This window comes from Pseudophryne corroboree, chromosome 10, assembly GCF_028390025.1.
Source record: "Pseudophryne corroboree isolate aPseCor3 chromosome 10, aPseCor3.hap2, whole genome shotgun sequence".
NCBI lineage: Eukaryota > Metazoa > Chordata > Amphibia > Anura > Myobatrachidae > Pseudophryne > Pseudophryne corroboree.
In genome coordinates, this window is record NC_086453.1 from 13,944,597 (window position 1) to 13,968,823 (window position 24,227).

At 49.8% G+C, this 24,227-nt stretch overlaps 1 protein-coding gene and 1 long non-coding RNA gene across 5 annotated transcripts in view; one reads left to right on the plus strand and one right to left on the minus strand.

Moving 5' to 3' along the window:
- The window catches only part of PAX7 (paired box 7), a 193,887-nt gene extending 180,311 nt beyond the window's left edge, over positions 1-13,576 (plus strand). For both annotated transcript variants that reach the window (XM_063942123.1, XM_063942124.1), the window contains exons 8-9: positions 3,001-3,247; positions 11,302-13,576. In XM_063942123.1, coding sequence (XP_063798193.1) covers positions 3,001-3,247; positions 11,302-11,417 — 363 coding nt within the window. In that variant the 3' untranslated portion in view covers positions 11,418-13,576. The remainder of the gene's footprint in view (positions 1-3,000; positions 3,248-11,301) is intronic.
- LOC134965767 (uncharacterized) overlaps positions 1-24,227 on the minus strand; it is a 168,719-nt gene that overhangs the window by 133,809 nt on the left and 10,683 nt on the right. The gene's annotated exons all lie outside the window — the stretch shown is intronic.

A 24,227-nucleotide genomic window follows, 5' to 3' on the forward strand; every position in this document is an offset into this window, starting at 1 on the left:
CACACACACACAAAAAAACAAAACTTACCAACCCCGCTCCTGCTTCCCGACCGCTGCTGCTGCTGCTCCGTCTGGCCACCCGCGGCTCCTCTCTATGGGAGAGACATCATGACGTCTCTCCCATAGCAGCGCTGCATAGACACTAGAGGTCAATAATGACTTCTAGCGTCTGACAGGTGCGCCGGCTGCAGCGGACGCCCACACAGCCCACGGCGTCTGCTGCAGCCGGGGAGTGGGTAGGCGGCGGGTGCCTGCGGGGTGACTGCGGCCTCGCCCCCAGGCCGCAGAGCCCCGGGCGCAGGCACTGCTTGCCCGCACCAAGAACCGCTCCTGGTTACTACTAATGTGTCATAGAAAAGGGTGTGGTATGTTATGTAGATTAGACTTAGGTTGACACAGGTTACCATTCCCAATTTTAGTCCGCGTGGATCATAAAGTATGAAAAAGTAAAGAAAAAAGGTGAAAAACTCATTTCGACCTTTTGTCACGTCGACCTAGATTCCCTGTCGACCGACTTACTGTCGACCTAAAGACCGGATCCCCATAGTAAAACACTCAGCTCATTAATCATTATATAAATATGGGCCCCTGCGCCTATAATCAGGGTGTAAAGCGTTGCAGGGCGCCAGGCAGTGGAAAGGTTAATGGAAATAGAGTGTGACTAATTTGGGGCAGCAGTGCAGAGAAAGTAGGAAGGGGTGACAGAGAGAGTAGGGGGGAGGGAGAGAAAGCTGCCACTCAGGCGGATTGACAGGCCCCCGATATCCCGGCAGATAAAGTCTTACAGATGTCGCCTTGCAATTGATTTTTGGTTAGTGATGGTAATATACTGAGAAGTAATACATTATAGAGGCGAGGTGAAGGGGGGAGCGTGGCGTCCCCCTGTACTGCAGGGGATTATACTGCCCCTTCCTCAAGACCCCAGCTTCAAACACTTCTAGAAATCACATTAACTTGTTTCCAGAGGAACAGCCTCCTCCTCGCCCGTCTGCGGCGGAACTGCTAAGGAAGTTTTTGGCAAAGTGCAGGTGAAAGGAGGATGGATAGAAAGTGAGAGGGGTCACGGGCAGGACAGAGTATATGTCCACATACACAGCTCCCCACTGATCTGATCACAACTATCAGAGGAAGTGGCGGAATAGCCCTGGTACTGTCATGACCCCATCATCCTACATCTACTACGTCACGATGACCTATGCTGGATATATGTTGCCCTGCCGGTGGGGCAGATGTAACCTGAGCAGATTTGAGAGGGGCGTATCCAAACACAAATCTAAATTGCAGTGTAACTATAAAGCTACTCAGCATTTGTGGGCTACATGCGAAAGCAGCCGGTATTTACACTGCACGCAAACATAATAAATATATTTGCCCCCTCTCCCTGCAGTGCAGCATGGTCCTGCTTCTTTTGGTTAGTTCTCAATTCAGCATCCGCCCCAGAGCGGCATTATAAAGTGTCACTGTTGTAGCTGTATTACATAGTTAGTGATGTGTCTATGTATAACGTTGTGTACCTGAGATTGTGCTGCGGTGTGTCTGTCTATAAATGGCAGAGAATGTTTCACATATGGGTGTGTTCTTAAAACAGGGATCTCTACAATAACGGAGTATTTCCTCACAAAACAAAGAAATTTGGGATTTAGGGGCCCATTTAATAATCACATTTGCAATGCGATTTGGCCGTGATACTAGCGCCCAGAAAGGCATCGCAATATGCAATTATTCCGGGAGAATGTATTACAGAGTACTTGCAGGGACAGGGCTTTAAAAGGAGCCAAACCCTACGGTGTGCTCTGAGTGCTGCCGGCACAGGGTTCCCCCGGAACTCTCCCCAGCAATGGTGGGCGCGTGGTCAGTGAGATGTGTGGCCTCGCTGACCATGCCTCCACCATTCAGGGGAATCCTCTGCCGGCTGAATCTGCAATGTGTAGCCCATAGGCTACAGCTGGCTACCCGCATTCCATATGTTGGTAAACCTAGCATTGCGTTCCTCACAGAAACCTATGGCGTCTGCCGGCAGGAATGCAGGGGACGCAGCAGGTATTGGAGACAAATTATGTGGTCCCTCTCTGATAAATTCAGAGGATGCTAAATATTTGCGCTTCGAAAATGGGTGTTTTCAGGGATTAAGCCGCAAATATTCAATGATAAATGGGCTCCTTAGTCATTATATAAGGAATTGGGGCAGAAACAGGTAAATCCCCCCCTTATAATGGTATTGTACATGGCAGAGACAGAGTCATCTCTCGCACTGCTGCCTCTATCAGATAAGGGTGTCTGTAGCACAGGACTTGCAGTGGACCCATAGAGGTTACACATTAAGTTTAGGGGGAGGTATAATCTCACTGTTGGCATCACTGTAATATAACCGCCTCCTCAGATACGCTGTATGCCTTATAACATCTGTTACATCTTGGTGCTCATTACGAGTTGATCGCTAGCTGCATTTGTTCGCAGCGCAGCGATCAGGCTAAAAATCGGCAGTTCTGCGCATGCGGCGCAATGATGCAGTTTTGCACAGGCTCTAGCGATGTATTTCAGTCGCACTGGTTGCCGCAGAGTGATTGACAGGAAGTGGGCGTTTCTGGGTGGCAACTGACCGTTATCAGGGAGTGTTTGGAAAAACACAGGCGTGCCAGGGAAAACGCAGGCGTGGCTGGGCGAACGCTGGGCGGGTGTGTGACGTCAAATCCGGAACTGAGTAGTCTGAAGTGATCGCAAGCGCTGAGTAGGTTTTTAGCTACTCTGAAACGACACAAAAAAAAATTGTAGGCGCTCTGCGATAGAACCGTTCGCACTTCTGCTAAGCTAAAATACACTCCCAGTGGGCGGCGGCATAGCGTTTGCACGGCTGCTAAAAACTGCTAGCGAGCGATCAACTCGGAATGACCCCCCTTATACACTACATTTTATGGCTAGTGTTCATCTAACGTCAGTGGAGTCATTAAATAAATGTGTTATTATATGGCTAATGCTGAGTGCTTGCTCTTGTTTTTGCAGGTAATGAGTATTCTCAGCAGTCCCAATGGCGTGGGCCCGCAGTCCCAGTCAGACTTTTCCATCTCCCCTCTGCATGGTGGGCTGGAAACCAGTAACTCCCTCTCCGCCAGCTGCAGCCAGCGCAGTGACTCCATCAAGTCTGTGGACAGCCTCTCGACATCCCAGTCCTACTGCGCCCCCACGTACAGCACAACAGGATACAACATGGACCCCGTGGCTAGCTACCAGTACGGACAATATGGACAAAGTAAGTGACATGGCGGATGCAGCGGGTAATAGGGCAAGTGACTGTGCACATGTGTAAATGACCCTTGCTGAATCCGAACCCCAGCCAGCTAGTAAGAGACACAGAAGCGGCGATTCAATTGTTCTCCCGCCGGCTTCTACTGTGCGCCCACACAGAGCAATTCAATTCTGCCGCAGGAGAACATACTTCTGCGAGCAGCTTCCTGAAGTGGCGAGCAAAAGTGCGCGCAAACTCCATGGTTTGGGCGCCCTAACCAGAACTGGCTGCTACACGTGGCTAAACGCGGTCTATGTGGGCATGATGAGCAAGATAATTAATGGGTACTCAGAACAATTGAACTGCTCCGTCAGATGCCCATTAATTAGCGCCTCATAAAACACCTGAATTCCGCCCAGAATCTTCGATATAACCTCTCACCTGCAGGGTCATGTAGCTCACTATGACCTTCCTTAATAAACTGAAATTTGCTCCTACACAACTGTGATTTAGAAGATGGAAATACGTAAATTGTATGTTTTAGCCCATTCCCTGATAATAGGCTCATACTTCCAATACCACTCTGTCCCCATACCCCACCAGCAAAACGTTTACAGCCCCTTCCCACCCCATAATACGCCCCCGGAAACCAACCCTTTTCCTTGTGTTTTATGAGAACTTGCAATGGAGGGAAGATTTATTCCATAGAAGTAAATAAAATTTACAGGATAATTCCCTGCTAGATATCCGTTTTCCGTAAGCCGTCTGAATGCTGGAGGTTTATGAGAACAGGCTCAGTGCCGGGGGGATCTGCAGGGCTCTGCATGAAATCAGTTTAGGCCTCATTCTTGTAAGCAGATTCCTCTTTAAACAGTAGGTGAATTTCAGGACATCAACAGTTTGTAATTGGAAGTCTGCATTTGGATTAAAATTAGGACGTCATGAACACAGAAAATATAAGAGAAAACCCCTTTCCTCAATCAAGGAGTTTAAACGGATAGGTCCAAATTTTCCCCAGGCTAATAAACTGCGGGATATCCAGGCAGGGTAGTGTCTAACCTCATAAATACATTGAGGGTCCCCAACGTCATAAATACACTGCGGGTCCCCAACCTCATAAATACACTGCGGGATATCCAGGCAGGGTAGTCTCTAACCTCATAAATACATTGAGGGTCCCCAACCTCATAAATACACTGCAGGATATCCAGACAGGGTAGTCTCTAACCTCATAAATACATTGTGGGTCCCCAACGTCATAAATACACTGTGGGATATCCAGGCAGGGTAGTCCCCAACCTCATAAATACACTGCGGGATATCCAGGCAGGGTAGTCCCCAACCTCATAAATACACTGCGGGATATCCAGGCAGGGTAGTCCCGAACCTCATAAATACACTGCGGGATATCCAGGCAGGGTAGTCCCCAACCTCATAAATACACTGCAGGATATCCAGCCAGGGTACTTTCTAACATCATAAATACATTGCAGGTCCCCAACCTCATAAAATACTCTGCGGGATATCCAGGCAGGGTAGTCCCCAATCTCATAAATACACTGCGGGATATCCAGACAGGGTAGTCCCCAAACTCATAATTACACTGTGGGATATCCAGGCAGGGTAGTCTCTAACCTCATAAATACATTGCAGGTCCCCAACCTCATAAATACACTGCAGGATATCTAGGCAGGGTAGTCCCCAACCTCATAAATACACTGCAGGATATCCAGGCAGGGTAGTTTCTAACCTCATAAATACATTGCAGGTCCCCAACCCCATAAATACACTGAGGGATATCCAGGCAGGGTAGTCCCCAACATCATAAATACACTGCGGGATATCCAGGCAGGGTAGTCCCCAACCTCATAAATACACTGCAGGATATCCAGGCAGGGTAGTCCCCAACCTCATAAATACACTGCGGGCTATCCAGTGAGGGTAGTCCCCAACCTCATAAATACACTGCAGGATATCCAGGCAGGGTAGTCCCCAAACTCATAATTACACTGCGGGATATCCAGGCAGGGTAGTCTCTAACCTCATAAATAGTATACATTGCAGGTCCCCAACCTCATAAATACACTGCAGGATATCTAGGCAGGGTAGTCCCCAACCTCATAAATACACTGCAGGATATCCAGGCAGGGTAGTTTCTAACCTCATAAATACATTGCAGGTCCCCAACCCCATAAATACACTGAGGGATATCCAGGCAGGGTAGTCCCCAACATCATAAATACACTGCGGGATATCCAGGCAGGGTAGTCCCCAACCTCATAAATACACTGCGGGATATCCAGGCAGGGTAGTTTCTAACCTCATAAATACATTGCAGGTCCCCAACCCCATAAATACACTGCGGGATATCCAGGCAGGGTAGTCCCCAACGTCATAAATACACTGCAGGATATCCAGGCAGGGTAGTCCCCAACCTCATAAATACACTGCGGGCTATCCAGTGAGGGTAGTCCCCAACCTCATAAATACACTGCAGGATATCCAGGCAGGGTAGTCCCCAAACTCATAATTACACTGCGGGATATCCAGGCAGGGTAGTCTCTAACCTCATAAATAGTATACATTGCAGGTCCCCAACCTCATAAATACACTGCAGGATATCTAGGCAGGGTAGTCCCCAACCTCATAAATACACTGCAGGATATCCAGGCAGGGTAGTTTCTAACCTCATAAATACATTGCAGGTCCCCAACCCCATAAATACACTGAGGGATATCCAGGCAGGGTAGTCCCCAACATCATAAATACACTGCGGGATATCCAGGCAGGGTAGTCCCCAACCTCATAAATACACTGCGGGATATCCAGGCAGGGTAGTTTCTAACCTCATAAATACATTGCAGGTCCCCAACCCCATAAATACACTGAGGGATATCCAGGCAGGGTAGTCCCCAACATCATAAATACACTGCGGGATATCCAGACAGGGTAGTCCCCAACCTCATAAATACACTGCGGGCTATCCAGTGAGGGTAGTCCCCAACCTCATAAATACACTGCAGGATATCCAGGCAGGGTAGTCCCCAAACTCATAATTACACTGTGGGATATCCAGGCAGGGTAGTCTCTAACCTCATAAATACATTGCAGGTCCCCAACCTCATAAATACACTGCAGGATATCTAGGCAGGGTAGTCCCCAACCTCATAAATACATTGCAGGTCCCCAACCCCATAAATACACTGAGGGATATCCAGGCAGGGTAGTCCCCAACATCATAAATACACTGCGGGATATCCAGGCAGGGTAGTCCCCAACCTCATAAATACACTGCAGGATATCCAGGCAGGGTAGTTTCTAACCTCATAAATACATTGCAGGTCCCCAACCCCATACATACACTGAGGGATATCCAGGCAGGGTAGTCCCCAACATCATAAATACACTGCGGGATATCCAGGCAGGGTAGTCCCCAACCTCATAAATACACTGCGGGATATCCAGACAGGGTAGTTTCTAACCTCATAAATACATTGCAGGTCCCCAACCCCATAAATACACTGCGGGATATCCAGGCAGGGTAGTCCCCAACGTCATAAATACACTGCAGGATATCCAGGCAGGGTAGTCCCCAAACTCATAAATACACTGTGGGATATCCAGGCAGGGTAGTCCCCAACCTCAAATACACTGCGAGATATCCAGTCAGGGTAGTCTCTAACCTCATAAATACACTGCGGGTCCCCAACCTCACAAATACACTACGGGATATCCAGGCAGGGTAGTCCCCAACCTCATAAATACACTGCGGGATATCCAGACAGGGTAGTCCCCAACCTCATAAATACATTGAGGGTCCCCAACCTCATAAATACACTGCAGGATATCCAGACAGGGTAGTCCCCAACCTCATAAATACACTGCGGGATATCCAGGCAAGGTAGTTTCTAACCTCATAAATACATTGCAGGTCCCCAACCCCATAAATACACTGAGGGATATCCAGGCAGGGTAGTCCCCAACATCATAAATACACTGCGGGATATCCAGACAGGGTAGTCCCCAACCTCATAAATACACTGCGGGCTATCCAGTGAGGGTAGTCCCCAACCTCATAAATACACTGCAGGATATCCAGGCAGGGTAGTCTCCAAACTCATAATTACACTGTGGGATATCCAGGCAGGGTAGTCTCTAACCTCATAAATACATTGCAGGTCCCCAACCTCATAAATACACTGCAGGATATCTAGGCAGGGTAGTCCCCAACCTCATAAATACACTGCAGGATATCTAGGCAGGGTAGTCCCCAACCTCATAAATACATTGCAGGTCCCCAACCCCATAAATACACTGAGGGATATCCAGGCAGGGTAGTCCCCAACCTCATAAATACACTGCGGGATATCCAGGCAGGGTAGTCCCCAACGTCATAAATACACTGCAGGATATCCAGGCAGGGTAGTCCCCAAACTCATAAATACGCTGTGGGATATCCAGGCAGGGTAGTCCCCAACCTCAAATACACTGCGAGATATCCAGTCAGGGTAGTCTCTAACCTCATAAATACACTGCGGGTCCCCAACCTCACAAATACACTACGGGATATCCAGGCAGGGTAGTCCCCAACCTCATAAATACACTGCGGGATATCCAGACAGGGTAGTCCCCAACCTCATAAATACATTGAGGGTCCCCAACCTCATAAATACACTGCAGGATATCCAGACAGGGTAGTCTGCAACTTCATAAATACACTGCGGGATATCCAGGCAGGGTAGTCCCCAACATCATAAATACACTGCGGGATATCCAGGCAGGGTAGTCCCCAACCTCATAAATACACTGCGGGATATCCAGGCAAGGTAGTTTCTAACCTCATAAATACATTGCAGGTCCCCAACCCCATAAATACACTGAGGGATATCCAGGCAGGGTAGTCCCCAACATCATAAATACACTGCGGGATATCCAGACAGGGTAGTCCCCAACCTCATAAATACACTGCGGGCTATCCAGTGAGGGTAGTCCCCAACCTCATAAATACACTGCAGGATATCCAGGCAGGGTAGTCCCCAAACTCATAATTACACTGTGGGATATCCAGGCAGGGTAGTCTCTAACCTCATAAATACATTGCAGGTCCCCAACCTCATAAATACACTGCAGGATATCTAGGCAGGGTAGTCCCCAACCTCATAAATACACTGCAGGATATCTAGGCAGGGTAGTCCCCAACCTCATAAATACATTGCAGGTCCCCAACCCCATAAATACACTGAGGGATATCCAGGCAGGGTAGTCCCCAACATCATAAATACACTGCGGGATATCCAGGCAGGGTAGTCCCCAACCTCATAAATACACTGCAGGATATCCAGGCAGGGTAGTTTCTAACCTCATAAATACATTGCAGGTCCCCAACCCCATAAATACACTGAGGGATATCCAGGCAGGGTAGTCCCCAACATCATAAATACACTGCGGGATATCCAGGCAGGGTAGTCCCCAACCTCATAAATACACTGCGGGATATCCAGGCAGGGTAGTTTCTAACCTCATAAATACATTGCAGGTCCCCAACCCCATAAATACACTGCGGGATATCCAGGCAGGGTAGTCCCCAACCTCATAAATACACTGCAGGATATCCAGGCAGGGTAGTCCCCCAACCTCATAAATACATTGCAGGTCCCCAACCCCATAAATACACTGCGGGATATCTAGGCAGGGTAGTTTCTAACCTCATAAATACATTGCAGGTCCCCAACCCCATAAATACACTGCGGGATATCCAGGCAGGGTAGTCCCCAAACTCATAAATACACTGTGGGATATCCAGGCAGGGTAGTCCCCAACCTCATAAATACACTGCGAGATATCCAGTCAGGGTAGTCTCTAACCTCATAAATACACTGCAGGATATCCAGTCAGGGTAGTCTCTAACCTCATAAATACACTGCGGGTCCCCAACCTCACAAATACAGTACGGGATATCCAGGCAGGGTAGTCCCCAACCTCATAAATACACTGCTGGGTATCCAGGCAGGGTAGTCCCCAACCTCATAAATATACTGCGGGATATACAGTCAGGGTAGTCTCTAACCTCAAATACACTTTGGGTCCCCAACCTCACAAATACACTACGGGATATCCAGACAGGGTAGTCCCCAACCTCATAAATACACTGCGGGCTATCCAGTGAGGGTAGACCCCAACCTCATAAATACACTGCGGGATATACGGGCAGGGTAGTCTCTAACCTCATAAAGGTGTGAGCAAGAAGCTAGCGAGATTATCTGCCGTCACATTCTATCTTTCTATGGTCTGTGCAGTTGGAGATTACCTAATGTCATGGACGATGAATTTGTGCCTTTAAATGTTATATCAGTAACTTCTGCTATGAGTGGAGGAGACCAGGTATCTCCAGTGTGTTAGGTGTGTGTGTGTGTGTGTGTGTGTGTGTGTGTGTGTGTGTGTGTGTGTGTGTGTGTGTGTGTGTGTGTGTGTGTGTGTGTGTGTGTGTTGTTATGGCTGTGGTCTCACTGATGTATGGTTACACTGGTAGTATCTATTATTAATGTTTGTATTGTGCCTCTTATACGCATTAGAACAATGTGTGAGGGTATGCTCCTGATTTATCAGGCTATGGGCCTGTTTAGTGTTAGAAGCGGGTTTTCAGGCTCTCCCTGTAGGAAGACGTACCTTTGTTGCTGTACTGAATATTGCACGCAATGTACCAGGCACTGAACGTATGAAATTCATACCCATCTGAATGTGCCCTAAAGCTTTACATATCTCATGGATGCCAGGGTCAGTGCTAAACAGTGCAGATGATTTCACCCCCGGTCACCCTGGAACTTGTCCAGAATAAATGAGAAGCATGTGGTTCAGCTGCCTGTGCTCCTGCCCTGACCCCGACCTTTCTCCCACCTCCTGCATGTCCCGGGAACACCTGCAATTAATAGTGAGACTCTGCTCCAGCACCAGCCCCAGGCACCCACTGCTCATCTCTGCTTTCATCTTCAGAAAGAAGCAATGTGATAAAGCTAGACACACACGATAGGATTCCGACCGACCACAATGATTGTAGGAAATAGCCATATCGCCAAATTTTTGTCATAGTGCGTTCCCAGCGTACGGTGGCTGGAGGGGGCACAATACCTAATGCAGAATCAGATGCTGCAAAATACCCAACATAGGGGTAAATCTACTAAGATGGGAGTTCTATTTAAGATGCGATGTTGCCCATAGCAACCAATCAGATTCTACTTCTCATTTATCTAGCACCTTCTAGAAGATAATACCTGGAATCTGATTGGTTGCTATAGGCAACATCCCATCTTAAATAGAACTCCCATCTTAGTAAATTTACCCCATGGTCTTATAGAGACATGTCAGCTGGTGATAGGACACCAAGAAACCCCAATGAGAAAAAGAATGCCATGACCTTAGTTATTTACAAGGGAATACAAAAAGGGTTAACACCCCCCCCCTTCCCAGAATGCAATGCAGAGTCATTCCCCATTATCCATCCCCTGCCAGACTAGATCCAGTGACTTTTCCTGGGCACTTGGCACAGACAGGTCTATCTGTGATGCCCACACTGATAGGACACAGAAGCGTGACGAGAAGCCTAATGGATATGACAACTCTAATAAGAGTCCTGTCTGGACGAGTTCTCCCCCAGGGATGAAGCTGACACAAACACTGACGCCTCATATTTCCTTACTTATTGGCAGTAACTTCTAAATCGGCATTAATTTAATTTGGGGCATTAGCAGGAATGAAGAGCTTTTGTGTTGAAGGGAATGTGAGTTATTTCACATGAGGTAGCTGCAATGCTTGTTTGGCTTGTGAGGAATTAAAGGTAATTGGCATTGCTGTCTTCTTATATACTGCCAGAGAAATAACTCCACCCAGAAAGGTTCTAGAAGCACAATCTTACCTGCTGTGCAGCGAGTCACCGCGGCACACACTGGGTGAAATTGGCCTTTATCTAGGTAACACTTCCATGAACCGAGAACGAGTAGAATTAATGAGCCAAAAGCCACAATGCTCTTACAGATATGCAGGGACTATAATGCCATACTAATTGTGTTTGGATCTCTTTACAGCTGCTGTTGATTACTTGGCTAAAAACGTCAGCCTGTCCACACAGCGCCGGATGAAACTTGGCGAGCACTCGGCTGTCCTGGGCCTTTTACCTGTTGAGACTGGGCAAGCCTACTGAAGTCTTCGCACCTGTAATGCCACCAGAACCAGCACCTGAGGGCTGCCCTGTACATCTCCCCACGTTATACATTTGTGCCAATTCACTGCTCTCATCCCCTGGGACAACCGCAGAGCAAATACTCTATGGTCGGCCTGCATCCAGAAAAGTGTTGGCGTCTGTTCCCAGGAATGGTCCATGCAATGATTTAGAAGCTGCCGGCATGCTCTGAAACACTTTGAGGGTATTCAAACTTTTCCGCAAAGTAGAGGCAGCCTTGACAGGACTAGCGCAGTATTTGCCTATGAAATGGGTGAGAACGAGGCACAAATACAGAAAATCTGCCATGTTTCCGAGCGTAGATGTGTAATAATCCATGTCAGGGAACAGTCTCTCACCCACATTTCATTCCCTATTGTAACTTGTGGTTGAAGAACACTCCCATAAACATTCCATACACAGGAGTTGTAGACCAATGACTTTCAAAATGAAGATTACTCAAAAGAGTATGAGCAAGTGATTTCACCATCAGTCAGTATAGATGTACTGGATAATGTTTACTTCACTGAATATTGGGACCATTTCTACAGACTATTGCATTCTGATTTTTCTTCAAGGAGGACGATTCTGTTGTGAAGTTTTGGAAGCAATCCCAGGCGTTACTAAAACAATATTGTAGCTAACGTAACATTGAGCAGGATCGGCTACTCTGTAACACAGGACCACAGGGCAGGCCGTCACGTTACAGATGTCCATGGTAGGCCTACGATTGCCCCCAACCGTACTTGAAATATCTGTAATAATGTGTTGACGTCAGTCAGGAACCTAAGTTTGGAAGAATAATTTAGTGCCATCATGGCCAGAAATTTACCTCCCAAGATATATGTCCCAATGAAATAATTATTACACATCTCAGCATCATTTGGATGGCGCAGAGAAACAATTTAGGATGACCTCCAAATGTTAACCTCGTATAACTTGTCCGACAAGAAAAGTGATCTCGGATGTGAATATCCAAACAAACGTAGTCGTGATATTTATTCCATATGCTTACTCGCATTCCAGGATGTTGGAATTCATCTACCAGAACACATGAATAGATGGTATCAGTATACCGTCACTTAGGCTGCCGGGGTCTCCAGCGTGACCACGTCTAGCATTACGACACAGATGACGCAACAGTTAATGCTGGTTGGCGGACCACTATTAAATAGAAGGATGTTATTCCATTGAACCTTCCAAACCAGTGCTGAGAGGTGTAAATTCCTTTTGAAATCCCATTTTAGCTACTGGTTCAAGATGATGTATATAGTATAGTTACCCTGTTCCAAATCATTCCAGTGCTAAAACCCATCTGCAGTTTCATGTGAATATTTTCACAGCAAAAGATGTATAGTATGGTTGATGTATAAGAATTATGTGAAGTCTTCAGAAGATTTATATATTATGTTCCAAGAGAGAAATATTGATATAGGGAAATGGTGGTGATTGTTGGGGCGCAAAGGGCACACCTTCTCTAAAATACCAAACACTCCACATCATGATAAGCTTTTATCTACAAAAGACTCCGATACCCCATAGTATAAGACTATACGCTCTTACAGACGGACCTTGCGGAGGACAAGGAGAAGAGGACAGCAGAAAGGCTCCAAGAGACATTCCATAAGAAGACTCCTCTATCGGAGAAGGAGCCGACATCACTTAATGCACAAATGGACACTTGACTTTTTATTTTATTTTAAATATTTCTATAAAATGGACATTTGAGGGATGCAGACCCCCCGGTCACAGGGACTGTGTGGGGGCATTGCAGTACCCCACCTACACATGTATATTAAATGCTCCTAACCCTTTAGTCTAACGCCACCAACAAGGATTCCCGTATATAGCACTAGATAGCATTCCATAAACCGTCACCTCTGTGTCTGATTCCCAAGTGTGCGCATCAGTGTGTACATATATATATGCGTACATATATATAATCCCACTATAATTTATTCAGCTATATTAAGTCGTAGATTAGAAAGATAAACTTGTACTTGTTTCATCCTCATCCCTGCTAGCGGACGTCAGCGACTTACGGGCGACCTCTGTAGCAGCGACGTGGTAACTACCCGTGCCTGTATGTGGATTTGTGTACCTCAGGCATTGTTGTTATGCATTAAAGAAGATGAAACCTACTTCTGCTGTTGTATGTTGTGTGTTTTCAGGGAACCGGATTTATACTGTACTAGATAAACGCGTCATCTTCCTGATGTTACTCGCGGTATACAACACCCAGCACCGACATCTTGCTGTATTAGGTGTGTGGTTCCCAGTTCTGTCAGCTGGCACGGAAGCTACATCTAGCAAACTAAGGGGTACATTTGCTAATAGCATAATACGGCGTGCTTTGCGTTTGATATCACTGCCGTATGAAACTTCTTTAAAAAAATATCACGCTAAGCAAATTTATCCCCTAGTCTGCTGGCGGTACAGATGCATCTTTGCTGCATCCGGGCGTTGTTTTTTGCTAGAAATGCCAATGTGACAAGGACGCACAAGGAGACTGCCAATTAATGTGATGTAGAACACTTGTATATCTGTGTGCGGCTGAGTCTCTGAATCTGTACATTAGCGTACTGAGGCTGGAGGTATGAGGCGCCTCGCGCTGCATAGCGTACTGAGGCTGGAGGTATGAGGCGCTTCGCGCTGCATGGTGTACTGAGGCTGGATGTATGAGGACACATCTGTAGCTTCTGTGCCAGTCTTTACGAAAGTTTATTTATCCTTTGAATGACAAATCACCCAGCGATAGCCTTTTTTCTATGAAAGCAGCGACTGGCGTATCAGCCACTATTACTGCACTTACCTGTATGTGTCAGCGTCTCCGTATAGGTGATAGGACCAGTGCCCTGTAGGTGGCATTAAGAAACAGGTGAAAGGCTATTGGATATTTTATATTTAGTTCCCAATATATATATATATATATATATATATATATAACAGCTATGTCAAAATATGTATTTGGATAATCATTTTCTTTTAGAAATGTCTAAGAGGAACCAAGTAGATCACTAATAATACCCTGATCACACCAAATTCCCTGGATCAGACCTGTGATAGACCCCGTTTACACTGCAGCTCCAACTCCAGTTATTCCCAGGTCGGCCCTGTTTACACTGCACACCGGTGCAATGTTACCTGTTCTGTCGGTGCTTGGAGATGACATCACGACTGGGTCAGATGACCCGGGTCACCTGCTTAAACTAACCCGGGTCCTTCTCATGTCGACCTGGCGATAACCTGGGTTATTGTGGCAGTGTGAAAGGGGTAGATGTAACAACGCGGCTGTAAGCGAACGCTAGAAGTTACAGTCCTGAGCGATATTAAATAAATAAAAGAAAAAATACATAGTGAAATGGAGAACTGCCCTTCCAGAGAGGACTGGTCAGGCACCATGGGCGTGGCTTACTATGGGAGGGGCAGGACGCTGTGGGAGGTGTATGTAACTGTGATGACCCCTACAGGAGGTAATAGCCAAGTACTGTAATTTACTACTGAATCTTCCTGTAAATCCACCAGCTATGGAAACATCTGAAATTGTCAGGACACAAAACAATAGATGAGACACACCAGAGGCACAGCTAATCCATTGGGGTACATGTAGAGGACCGTGCACTTAGTATGGGGAAGGGGGTTGTATTTGCGTTTTTCCAACCACTACCTGTATACTCCCCGTTACCACCTCCAAACGGTCACTTCCTGCAACTCACTTTGTAATGTATTCCTCAGTACGCGGGAGATCGCTGCACATACACAGTCACCGATAGTCACTCCGTTGTGTGATAATCGCCATTGCGTACAATTAGGCCCAATATACATTTTATCAGGGGTAAGCAAGCTCTGGCACTCACGCTGCTATGGAACTACACATACCAGCATGCCCTAACAGCAAAAATGTGACTGGACAAGCTGGTATGTGTAGTTCCACAGCAGCTGGAGCGCCACAGATTGCCTAACCCTGCCTTATATTAAGAGAGTAGTCATACCATTGTCTCATAACTGTGTGTGACAGCGTGCAAGACGAACACACCATCTAAACCCCAGCACCAGGTACAGCACTGTACATTACACCTGTCCCCCACACCAGGTACAGCACTGTACATTACACCTGTCCCCCACACCAGGTACGGCACTGTACATTACACCTGTCCCCCACACCAGGTACAGCACTGTACATTACACCTGTCCCCCACACCAGGTACGGCACTGTACATTACACCTGTCCCCCACACCAGGTACAGCACTGTACATTACACCTGTCCCCCACACCAGGTACGGCACTGTACATTACACCTGTCCCCCACACCAGGTACGGCACTGTACATTACACCTGTCCCCTGCACCAGGTACAGCACTGTACATTACACCTGTCCCCAGCACCAGGTACAGCACTGTACATTACACCTGTCCCCCACACCAGGTACAGCACTGTACATTAGTCCTGTCCCCTGCACCAGGTACGGCATTGTACATTACACCTGTCCCCAGCACCAGGTACAGCACTGTACATTACACCTGTCCCCCACACCAGGTACAGCACTGTACATTAGTCCTGTCCCCTGCACCAGGTACGGCATTGTACATTACACCTGTCCCCTGCACCAGGTACGGCACTGTACATTACACCTGTCCCCCACACCAGGTACAGCACTGTACATTACACCTGTCCCCCACACCAGGTACGGCACTGTACATTACACCTGTCCCCCACACCAGGTACGGCATTGTACATTACACCTGTCCCCAGCACCAGGTACAGCACTGTACATTACACCTGTCCCCCACACCAGGTACAGCACTGTACATTAGTCCTGTCCCCTGCACCAGGTACGGCATTGTACATTACACCTGTCCCCTGCACCAGGTACAGCACTGTACATTACACCTGTCCCCCACACCAGGTACAGCACTGTACATTACACCTGTCCCCTGCACCAGGTACAGCACTGTACATTACACCTGTCCCCCACACCAGGTACGGCACTGTACATTACACCTGTCCCCTGCACCAGGTACAGCACTGTACATTACACCTGTCCCCTGCACCAGGTACAGCACTGTACATTACACCTGTCCCCAGCACCAGGTACAGCACTGTACACTACACCTGTCCCCCACACCAGGTACAGCACTGTACATTACACCTGTCCCTAGCACCAGGTACAGCACTGTACACTACACCTGTCCCCCACACCAGGTACGGCACTGTACATTACACCTGTCCCCTGCACCAGGTACAGCACTGTACATTACACCTGTCCCCCACACCAGGTACGGCATTGTACATTACACCTGTCCCCCACACCAGGTACGGCACTGTACATTACACCTGTCCCCCACACCAGGTACGGCATTGTACATTACACCTGTCCCCCACACCAGGTACGGCACTGTACATTACACCTGTCCCCTGCACCAGGTACGGCACTGTACATTACACCTGTCCCCAGCACCAGGTACAGCACTGTACATTACACCTGTCCCCTGCACCAGGTACAGCACTGTACATTACACCTGTCCCCAGCACCAGGTACAGCACTGTACACTACACCTGTCCCCTGCACCAGGTACAGCACTGTACATTACACCTGTCCCCCACACCAGGTACGGCACTGTACATTACACCTGTCCCCAGCACCAGGTACAGCACTGTACATTACACCTGTCCCCTGCACCAGGTACGGCATTGTACATTACACCTGTCCCCCACACCAGGTACGGCATTGTACATTACACCTGTCCCCCACACCAGGTACGGCACTGTACATTACACCTGTCCCCTGCACCAGGTACAGCACTGTACATTACACCTGTCCCCAGCACCAGGTACAGCACTGTACATTACACCTGTCCCCTGCACCAGGTACAGCACTGTACATTACACCTGTCCCCAGCACCAGGTACAGCACTGTACACTACACCTGTCCCCTGCACCAGGTACAGCACTGTACATTACACCTGTCCCCCACACCAGGTACGGCACTGTACATTACACCTGTCCCCAGCACCAGGTACAGCACTGTACATTACACCTGTCCCCAGCACCAGGTACAGCACTGTACATTACACCTGTCCCCCGCACCAGGTACAGCACTGTACATTACACCTGTCCCCCACACCAGGTACGGCACTGTACATTACACCTGTCCCCTGCACCAGGTACAGCACTGTACATTACACCTGTCCCCCGCACCAGGTACGGCACTGTACATTACACCTGTCCCCTGCACCAGGTACGGCACTGTACATTACACCTGTCCCCTGCACCAGGTACAGCACTGTACATTACACCTGTCCCCTGCACCAGGTACAGCACTGTACATTACACCTGTCCCCCACACCAGGTACGGCACTGTACATTACACCTGTCCCCTGCACCAGGTACAGCACTGTACATTACACCTGTCCCCTGCACTAGGTACAGCACTGTACATTACACCTGTCCCCTGCACCAGGTACAGCACTGTACATTACACCTGTCCCCAGCACCAGGTACAGCACTGTACATTACACCTGTCCCCAGCACCAGGTACAGCACTGTACATTACACCTGTCCCCTGCACCAGGTACAGCACTGTACATTACACCTGTCCCCCACACCAGGTACGGCACTGTACATTACACCTGTCCCCTGCACCAGGTACAGCACTGTACATTACACCTGTCCCCTGCACTAGGTACAGCACTGTACATTACACCTGTCCCCTGCACCAGGTACAGCACTGTACATTACACCTGTCCCCCGCACCAGGTACAGCACTGTACATTACACCTGTCCCCAGCACCAGGTACAGCACTGTACATTACACCTGTCCCCAGCACCAGGTACAGCACTGTACATTACACCTGTCCCCTGCACCAGGTATAGCACTGTACATTACACCTGTCCCCCACACCAGGTACGGCACTGTACATTACACCTGTCCCCTGCACCAGGTACAGCACTGTACACTACACCTGTCCTCAGCACCAGGTACAGCACTGTACATTACACCTGTCCCCAGCACCAGGTACAGCACTGTACATTACACCTGTCCCCCACACCAGGTACAGCACTGTACATTACACCTGTCCCCCACACCAGGTACGGCACTGTACATTACACCTGTCCCCTGCACCAGGTACAGCACTGTACATTACACCTGTCCCCTGCACTAGGTACAGCACTGTACATTACACCTGTCCCCTGCACCAGGTACAGCACTGTACATTACACCTGTCCCCCGCACCAGGTACAGCACTGTACATTACACCTGTCCCCAGCACCAGGTACGGCACTGTACATTACACCTGTCCCCTGCACCAGGTACAGCACTGTACATTACACCTGTCCCCTGCACCAGGTACAGCATTGTACATTACACCTGTCCCCTGCACCAGGTACGGCACTGTACATTACACCTGTCCCCCACACCAGGTACGGCACTGTACATTACACCTGTCCCCCACACCAGGTACGGCACTGTACATTAGTCCTGTCCTCAGCACCAGGTACAGCACTGTACATTAGTCCTGTCCCCAGCACCAGGTACGGCACTGTACATTAGTCCTGTCCCCCACACCAGGTACAGCACTGTACATTAGTCCTGTCCGCAGCACCAGGTACGGCACTGTACATTAGTCCTGTCCGCAGCACCAGGTACGGCACTGTACATTAGTCCTGTCCCCAGCACCAGGTACGGCACTGTACATTAGTCCTGTCCCCCACACCAGGTACAGCACTGTACATTAGTCCTGTCCTCAGCACCAGGTACGGCACTGTACATTAGTCCTGTCCCCAGCACCAGGTACGGCACTGTACATTAGTCCTGTCCCCAGCACCAGGTACGGCACTGTACATTAGTCCTGTCCCCCACACCAGGTACAGCACTGTACATTAGTCCTGTCCTCAGCACCAGGTACGGCACTGTACATTAGTCCTGTCCCCCACACCAGGTACAGCACTGTACATTAGTCCTGTCCTCAGCACCAGGTACGGCACTGTACATTAGTCCTGTCCCCAGCACCAGGTACGGCACTGTACATTAGTCCTGTCCCCCACACCAGGTACAGCACTGTACATTAGTCCTGTCCTCAGCACCAGGTACGGCACTGTACATTAGTCCTGTCCCCAGCACCAGGTACGGCACTGTACATTAGTCCTGTCCCCCACACAAGGTACGGCACTGTACATTAGTCCTGTCCTCAGCACCAGGTACGGCACTGTACATTAGTCCTGTCCTCAGCACCAGGTACGGCACTGTACATTACACCTGTCCTCAGCACCAGGTACGGCACTGTACATTACACCTGTCCCCCACACCAGGTACGGCACTGTACATTACACCTGTCCCCCACACCAGGTACGGCACTGTACATTACACCTGTCCCCCACACCAGGTACGGCACTGTACATTAGTCCTGTCCTCAGCACCAGGTACAGCACTGTACATTAGTCCTGTCCCCAGCACCAGGTACGGCACTGTACATTAGTCCTGTCCCCCACACCAGGTACGGCACTGTACATTAGTCCTGTCCTCAGCACCAGGTACAGCACTGTACATTAGTCCTGTCCCCAGCACCAGGTACGGCACTGTACATTAGTCCTGTCCCCCACACCAGGTACAGCACTGTACATTAGTCCTGTCCTCAGCACCAGGTACGGCACTGTACATTACACCTGTCCTCAGCACCAGGTACAGCACTGTACATTACACCTGTCCCCCACACCAGGTACGGCACTGTACATTACACCTGTCCCCCACACCAGGTACGGCACTGTACATTAGTCCTGTCCCCAGCACCAGGTACGGCACTGTACATTAGTCCTGTCCCCCACACCAGGTACGGCACTGTACATGAGTCCTGTCCTCAGCACCAGGTACAGCACTGTACATTAGTCCTGTCCCCAGCACCAGGTACGGCACTGTACATTAGTCCTGTCCCCCACACCAGGTACAGCACTGTACATTAGTCCTGTCCTCAGCACCAGGTACGGCACTGTACATTAGTCCTGTCCCCCACACCAGGTACAGCACTGTACATTAGTCCTGTCCCCAGCACCAGGTACAGCACTGTACATTAGTCCTGTCCCCCACACCAGGTACAGCACTGTACATTAGTCCTGTCCTCAGCACCAGGTACAGCACTGTACATTAGTCCTGTCCTCAGCACCAGGTACGGCACTGTACATTAGTCCTGTCCCCCACACCAGGTACAGCACTGTACATTAGTCCTATCCTCAGCACCAGGTACGGCACTGTACATTAGTCCTGTCCCCAGCACCAGGTACGGCACTGTACATTAGTCCTGTCCCCCACACCAGGTACGGCACTGTACATTAGTCCTGTCCTCAGCACCAGGTACGGCACTGTACATTAGTCCTGTCCTCAGCACCAGGCACGGCACTGTACATTACACCTGTCCCCTGCACCAGGTACGGCACTGTACATTACACCTGTCCCCCACACCAGGTACGGCACTGTACATTACACCTGTCCCCCACACCAGGTACGGCACTGTACATTACACCTGTCCCCCACACCAGGTACGGCACTGTACATTAGTCCTGTCCTCAGCACCAGGTACAGCACTGTACATTAGTCCTGTCCCCAGCACCAGGTACGGCACTGTACATTAGTCCTGTCCCCCACACCAGGTACGGCACTGTACATTAGTCCTGTCCTCAGCACCAGGTACGGCACTGTACATTAGTCCTGTCCTCAGCACCAGGTACAGCACTGTACATTAGTCCTGTCCCCCGCACCAGGTACGGCACTGTACATTAGTCCTGTCCCCCACACCAGGTACGGCACTGTACATTTAGTCCTTTCCCCACACCAGGTACGGCACTGTACATTAGTCCTGTCCTCAGCACCAGGTACGGCACTGTACATTAGTCCTGTCCTCAGCACCAGGTACGGCACTGTACATTAGTCCTGTCCCCTGCACCAGGTACGGCACTGTACATTAGTCCTGTCCCCCACACCAGGTACGGCACTGTACATTACACCTGTCCCCCACACCAGGTACGGCACTGTACATTACACCAGTCCCCCACACCAGGTACGGCACTGTACATTAGTCCTGTCCTCAGCACCAGGTACAGCACTGTACATTAGTCCTGTCCCCCACACCAGGTACGGCACTGTACATTACACCTGTCCCCCACACCAGGTACGGCACTGTACATTACACCTGTCCCCCACACCAGGTACGGCACTGTACATTAGTCCTGTCCTCAGCACCAGGTACAGCACTGTACATTAGTCCTGTCCCCAGCACCAGGTACGGCACTGTACATTAGTCCTGTCCCCCACACCAGGTACGGCACTGTACATTTAGTCCTTTCCCCACACCAGGTACGGCACTGTACATTAGTCCTGTCCTCAGCACCAGGTACGGCACTGTACATTACACCTGTCCCCCACACCAGGTACGGCACTGTACATTACACCTGTCCCCTGCACCAGGTACAGCACTGTACATTACACCTGTCCTCCACACCAGGTACAGCACTGTACATTAGTCCTGTCCCCTGCACCACGTACGGCACTGTACATTACACCTGTCCCTCACACCAGGTACGGCACTGTACATTACACCTGTCCCCCACACCAGGTACGGCACTGTACATTACACCTGTCCCCAGCACCAGGTACGGCACTGTACATTACACCTGTCCCCAGCACCAGGTACGGCACTGCACATTACACCTGTCCCCCGCACCAGTTACGGCACTGTACATTAGTCCTGTCCCCCACACCAGGTACGGCACTGTACATTAGTCCTGTCCTCAGCACCAGGTACGGCACTGTACATTAGTCCTGTTCCCAGCACCAGGTACGGCACTGTACATTAGTCCTGCCCCCCACTCCAGGTACGGCACTGTACATTAGTCCTGTCCTCAGCAACAGGTACGGCACTGTACATTAGTCCTGTCCCCCGCACCAAGTACGGCACTGTACATTAGTCCTGTCCGCAGCGCCAGGTACGGCACTGTACATTAGTCCTATCCGCAGCGCCAGGTACAGCACTGTACATTAGTCCTGTCCTCAGCAACAGGTACGGCACTGTACATTAGTCCTGTCCCCCGCACCAAGTACGGCACTGTACATTAGTCCTGTCCCCCGCACCAAGTACGGCACTGTACATTAGTCCTGTCCGCAGCGCCAGGTACGGCACTGTACATTAGTCCTATCCGCAGCGCCAGGTACAGCACTGTACATTAGTCCTGTCCTCAGCAACAGGTACGGCACTGTACATTAGTCCTGTCCCCCGCACCAAGTACGGCACTGTACATTAGTCCTGTCCGCAGCGCCAGGTACGGCACTGTACATTAGTCCTATCCGCAGCGCCAGGTACAGCACTGTACATTAGTCCTGTCCCCTGCACCAGGTACGGCACTGTACATTAGTCCTGTCCTCAGCACCAGGTACGGCACTGTACATTAGTCCTGTTCCCAGCACCAGGTACGGCACTGTACATTAGTCCTGCCCCCCACTCCAGGTACGGCACTGTACATTAGTCCTGTCCTCAGCAACAGGTACGGCACTGTACATTAGTCCTGTCCCCCGCACCAAGTACGGCACTGTACATTAGTCCTGTCCGCAGCGCCAGGTACGGCACTGTACATTAGTCCTATCCGCAGCGCCAGGTACAGCACTGTACATTAGTCCTGTCCCCTGCACCAGGTACGGCACTGTACATTAGTCCTGTCCTCAGCACCAGGTACGGCACTGTACATTACACCTGTCCTCAGCACCAGGTACGGCACTGTACATTAGCCCTGTACCCAGCACAAGGTACGGCACTGTACATTAGTCCTGGCCTCAGCACCAGGTACGGCACTGTACATTACACCTGTCCCTCACACCAGGTACGGCACTGTACATTACACCTGTCCCCCACACCAGGTACGGCACTGTACATTACACCTGTCCCCAGCACCAGGTACGGCACTGTACATTACACCTGTCCCCAGCACCAGGTACGGCACTGTACATTAGTCCTGTCCTCAGCACCACGTACGGCACTGTACATTACACCTGTCCCTCACACCAGGTACGGCACTGTACATTACACCTGTCCCCCACACCAGGTACGGCACTGTACATTACACCTGTCCCCAGCACCAGGTACGGCACTGTACATTACACCTGTCCCCAGCACCAGGTACGGCACTGTACATTACACCTGTCCCCCGCACCAGTTACGGCACTGTACATTAGTCCTGTCCCCCACACCAGGTACAGCACTGTACATTACACCTGTCCCCTGCACCAGGTACGGCACTGTACATTACACCTGTCCCCCGCACCAGGTACGGCACTGTACATTAGTCCTGTCCCCTGCACAAGGTACAGCACTGTACATTAGTCCTGTCCTCAGCACCAGGTACGGCACTGTACATTACACCTGTCCCTCACACCAGGTACGGCACTGTACATTACACCTGTCCCCCACACCAGGTATGGCACTGTACATTAGTCCTGTCCTCAGCACCACGTACGGCACTGTACATTAGTCCTGTCCCCCACACCAGGTACGGCACTGTACATTAGTCCTGTCCTCAGCATCACGTACGGCACTGTACATTACACCTGTCCCTCACACCAGGTACGGCACTGTACATTACACCTGTCCCCAGCACCAGGTACGGCACTGTACATTACACCTGTCCCCAGCACCAGGTACGGCACTGTACATTACACCTGTCCCCCGCACCAGTTACGGCACTGTACATTAGTCCTGTCCCCCGCACCAGGTACGGCATTGTACATTAGTCCTGTCCTCAGCACCAGGTAC